We start from the raw sequence: 5,256 nt of genomic DNA, 5'->3' as shown, positions 1-5,256 counted from the left end.
GAGAAGAGAGCGCACTGCTTGGAAACCCCGAGCCGGCGATTTATAAGGGACCGCTTCCGAGTGGCTGACTGGTAGGCCCAGGCTATCCAGTCAAATCCCGCAGCAGACGCGCGCGCAGTACGTGGTGGAAAAGGCGACGCGGGGATCGAGGAGCTTCCGCTTTATCGCTTCCGATTACTGCGGCCGCTCCCGTCCCGCGCGCTTCCCAAAATCCGAATCCCGCGACATCCGCGGGCCACAAAACAACTTGTCAAAACAGAAGACCCCGATCGCGCCAGCGCTCGGTATGTCACAAACAAAGAAATTCACTCGACGAAAGGCCTGGAATGGATCAAGGCGACTGAAAAAGGTTGGCAACGTCATCCGTGACGATTGACCCAAAACGAGGCGCTCACATAGCCCGAAGAACCAGTCGGAAAGATCTCCAACTCTTTCCCCACTCTAACCTCGATCCATTCGGGGGCTAATGATGAAGACATGTACCTACGGTAGGGACACGGACCTGACCAAAGAGTCCTACCCTAGGACACCCCTAGGAGAAGTCACATTTCAGTCGACTTAAAGGTATCCCACTCGACGGACTCAAAACACTCGACCAGAAAGCTATCACTCGACCATGAAGCCAACCACTCGACCGCCAGGAGACCTACAGTCACTCCGCAGGCAAACGGTCAGCTGTTAAGTACTCCCTCCGTCCGGAAATACTTGTCATCAAAATGGATAAAAGGGGATGTATCTAGACGTATTTTAGTTCTAGATACATCTTTTTTATCCATTTTGATGACAAGTATTTTCGGATGGAGGGAGTAGTTTTTATGGTCATTATAGCACTTTATTAGGGGCGTTATCAGTAACGCCCAACCTTAAATGTACCTTAAACCCTGCATTACTGAGGGCAGGAGGGGGCCGGCGAACTCTATATAAGTCACCCCCCTCCTCAGTATGAAGGGTTCGCACCCCAGTTATTCACACGCCAGTAATCCAATCGAGCGCCTCCGGGCACCGAGGCGTAGGGCTGTTACTTCCTCTGCGAAGGGCCTGAACTCGTACATCTTGGTGTGTTTACAACTTCCCCATAGCTGAGATCTAGCCTCTCCATACTTACCCCCCTACATCACTGTCAGAGTTAGAACCACGACAAGCCCCCGTTGGGCGCAACGAGCGACCCGTACTAAAAAGCGGATACGGACGCGTGGACAGCCGACCCAAACGGACGAAAAACGTACAAAATCGATGTCTATTTGGATCGGTACGTTGGAGTTGCTCTTAGTGTAGAAAAACGAAATTGATGTGCACACGACATGCAATGCCCGATGTGCAGCCGACACAAACTCTACACCGTCAGATTGCCTAGTATCAAATTTACAAACGGCCTGATGGGACACATCGGCTGAGTATCGTCTGCAACCGTCGGCTGTATAGCAACGCTCGTAGAAAAATGAGGGCGACCATATGAAAAGACATTTGAGGGATGGCGTTGAACTGAATGACATTCGGTGTGGACGCCGTTGCAGTCTTGCGGATGCTCCGTCCTACTGGTACTCCGGAGCTGCTGGTCACTGGTGGACCTACTCAAGCCATGGCTGCAGTGCAGTAGGTGTAGTAAAGTCGAGACGACCGAGCATCCACGGCGCCCCTGACCGGCTGACCATCTGCGTTGCTATTGGGCGACGAGAACCAGCGCACCTGCAAAGATGATCCGTCCACATCGCCGACGCAGTAAAAAGGGCGCAACGCTCCTAGGGTCCACCAGTTCATTAAAGAAGGGCGACAGGAAGCAAAGCATCCAAAGCACAACGGCTGGACGGCGTCCAAGAAGCAAGCGACAAACAGGTGCACGCGACGACCCACCGCCGCTCAATCTCTCTCTCTCTCCTCATCCTCTGCAGACCCCCCTCTCTCTCGTGCGCGGGTCTCATGGCCAAACGATTGATCAGGCTATAAACAAATGAACCACTTGCATGCGTTTCCAAAGTATTTTTTGCAATTGCTTGGCGATATCCATGCATGTGACTGTACGGACATCGCCAGTGGTAGCAGTTGTTTATAGATTGATGTTACCAGTAGATAGATTGTTTGGCCGCGTTTATCTTCGTATCACACCATCTCGTCCCGAGTGGGTATGCGGCCGCGTTTTCACCAGAAAAGTTTGGTGTTAGAGATGCGTGCGTGTGTATTGGTCTAAAGCGGAAAGGTAACGGATGCCGGAGAGCAAGTCTATTCTAGAGAGTTCCCCGCGAAAGAAAGAAACCAGAGGCCTGTTCTAGAGAGCGAGTGGAGGAGTCGCAGGCAAAGCAAGGAATCGGCATCGACGTGCAAGGAACGCTGTCTGCGACTGCGAGGGCACCTTCCCTTCCCTTCCCTTGCGAACCGCACAAGACTCAGACCTTCTAGTTCTATTCTCAAGACGAAAAATCGAATGGGATCTTTTTTGGGGGTTAATAATGGAGAGAATCGTTTTTATCGAGGTAAAGCGGTCGCTGTTTGTCTGCGTCTGCCCGCAGGTCCGCCTCCCCCCGGCGCGGCGCACCCGAACCGGGCGGAGCGCGGGAGAAGCGACTTGCCATGGACGGACCCGCTGCCCGACACGAGACGAAAGTAGTATCGCGGCGGGGCCCCGCGGATATCGGGACGACGACGATGACGCGTCCGTCGCCACCCACCGCGCAAAAGCCACAGCCGTTCACAGCACCCGTCCCCGCGGCGACGGGAAGCAAACGTGTGGGATGGGGACAACTCGACGCCGCTCCGAGATATCCGGCCCGTTTGCAGCACGTATTTTAGGATCCTAGTACGTTCCTTCGTTGATGCCGCGAAATTATTAGCTTAGGATTCGATTTCATTTACTAGCAAAGTCGTCTAATTTTGTTTTATTTATTTATTTGGAGTGGAAAGCATCGAGGCGGTTGAAATCGGGCACCGTCCGGCTGCGTCGCGTCGGTGCCTCCCTCCCCCTGTTGCGCCCTGCACCACACCCACCCCACCGCGGACCGCGCAGAGCAGCGGGCAGAGGGCAGACGTGACTTTCAGAAGTAGTACTCCCACCATCGGTCGAGAGGGGTTGGGCATGGGTGGGACACATGCACCTTATAATTTTAAAAAAAGGTTACATGCACCTTTGCATGTCACCGTGTGCCTTACGGTCTAAATTCAAATTTAAACATTTCAAAAAAATCTGAAAAAAATCATGCATATTCACAGCATATATTAAGATAACCCCTTAAAAATTTAGATCAAAATTCGAAACATACATCAAAAAGCAAAAAAGAGAAATATGTCATGAATAGTTGCGAATGATTCTCTGAATACTATTCACATCTGAGTTTCTTTTTTTTTGCTTCTCGATGTATGTTCCGAATTTTGATCTGAATTTTTGAGGGGTTATCTTAATATGTGCTGTGAACATGCATGATTTTTTTATATTTTTTTGCAATGTTTAAATTTGAATTCGGGCCGCAAGACACACACACACGGTAACATGCAAAGATGCATGTCACCTGATCTGTGTCCGCATGGGTGGGGGGCCGGCAGATCTTGCGGCTGCCACGCGCCCGTCCATCCAGGACGACGGAACTGGGTTCGATCTTCAGTATCGTGGAAGACGATTCTGCTGTTCCATTGCGCCGCTTGTGCCCTTTTTCTTCTAATAAAGGGTGATTAAAAACAACGAAAAAGAAAATGCCTCAATCCATTCATTCAATAGATGTTTCGAAAATAACACGGAATGAACGAGGCACCCGGATGAGCCGACCACAGCAGCAACCGGCCTAACTTAAAATCGTTGCCTTAACATGTCTTCTTTTAAAGGGAAAAAAAATCTGTAGTGCTCCTAACTTTAGGTAAAAGTAAAGGGAGAGGGTCTTGCTGTGAGCAGCCTCCCCCAATCACGCCGGAAAAAATATCGGAAAGGGGACGGTTTCAACACGAATGGCAAAAACGCATCGGAAATCAAACGAATTTAACTCGCGAATTCTTCAATCCATTCATTCAATCAATCGAACATTCACTCCCGTCTTTCATTTCCCTCTCCTCGATTCGAAAATAAAACAAAGGTAACAATAAAATAAGATAGCATCTCTCTCTCCCTTCAATGGTACGATAAATCCGGATGAGCGCAGCAGCAACCGGCCGGCCTAGACGACGGTGTAGAGGATGATCTCCGTGGCGTCGATGGCGGCCCGCTGCTGCCTCTTCATCATGGCCATGGCCACGGCGCCTTCTCCGGGCACCATCCGGCCGCCGTCGCCGGCGCCGGGGGCGGCGGAGGAGGAGGCGGGGGGGTGGTAGTACATGCGGGCCGTCTGCGGGCAGTGGGAGTGGAACCGCGCGGCGATGCGCACCCCCATGTCCAGCAGCTCCACGTACTTCCCCATGGATCTCGCGCGAATCTGACGACCTCCTCCCTCCCTCTCTCTGCTCGACGAAGATTGACGACCGGACGGACGGAGAAAGCAGCCGGGAAGTGGAGAGGACGGAGGGCTCGGCAGCGCTAAGCTCTCTTTTCGTGGAACGGGGAGGCCCAGGAGCTGGGGGCGGCCATGGGAGGGGTGGAGGAGAGCGGGGGAGAGGAGCTCATGCTTGGGGAGGCTATGGAGGACGGGGGCGGGCCTTTTATAGCAGGAAATAAACGGGGGGATTTTAATTTTTTCCTTGACCTGGCCGGCCGTATTGATTGATTATATTTTTTTTTGATAATTAATGTTTTTAGGTATTTGCCGTGTCGTGGGCTGGGCCTGGGTTGGCGTCCGTTAGGTTTCCGTGCTTGATACAGGAGAGACGCGTCGGCGGTTCGCTTCGTAGAGCCTTTTGTTGCCTTCTCGCGTTCATTGCTTTGGATGGTTTTTTCACATGCTTGAAAACGAAACGACGCTTCCGGGAGCCATGCTAGTAGCGACGGGACGAGGCTCCTCTGACATACTGCAGGGTGCAGTTGGGCCACTGACAGGTGGGCCCGAAAGCAAGTTGGCCCACCTGTCAGTGACCCAACTGCACCCTGCAGTACGTCAGGGGAGCCGAGTCCGTAGCGACGCGGCTGCGGGGACCACGCCATAAAAAAATCGCGCCCCTCCCCCTGCCCCCTTGATTTTTTTAAGGGACTTCCCCCTGATTTTGAAGTGATGCTCTCCGTCGATCAACCGGGCGAACACAAGATCGGTCGCCCTGTGGGCCATCGGATCGCACCTTTTTATAGAATGATGAAATAATGAAGACCCCTATTTGCAAAAAAAAAATAATGATGAAGACCCCGCACCGTCC

General features: G+C 52.2%; 1 protein-coding gene across 1 annotated transcript; it reads right to left on the bottom strand.

Annotated features, from left to right (window-relative positions):
• Positions 1 to 3,957: 3,957 nt before the first annotated feature.
• LOC123085061 (uncharacterized) lies at positions 3,958 to 4,594 on the bottom strand. The gene has a single exon (XM_044506633.1). The coding sequence runs from the start codon at positions 4,371 to 4,373 to the stop codon at positions 4,134 to 4,136; it is 240 nt and encodes a 79-aa protein (XP_044362568.1). The 5' UTR covers positions 4,374 to 4,594; the 3' UTR covers positions 3,958 to 4,133.
• Between the last annotated feature and the right edge of the window lie 662 nt (positions 4,595 to 5,256).

Source organism: Triticum aestivum, chromosome 4A (genome assembly GCF_018294505.1).
Source record: "Triticum aestivum cultivar Chinese Spring chromosome 4A, IWGSC CS RefSeq v2.1, whole genome shotgun sequence".
Lineage (NCBI taxonomy): Eukaryota > Viridiplantae > Streptophyta > Magnoliopsida > Poales > Poaceae > Triticum > Triticum aestivum.
Note: the sequence above shows the minus strand (reverse complement) of the source record. Positions and strands in the feature narration are given on the sequence as shown.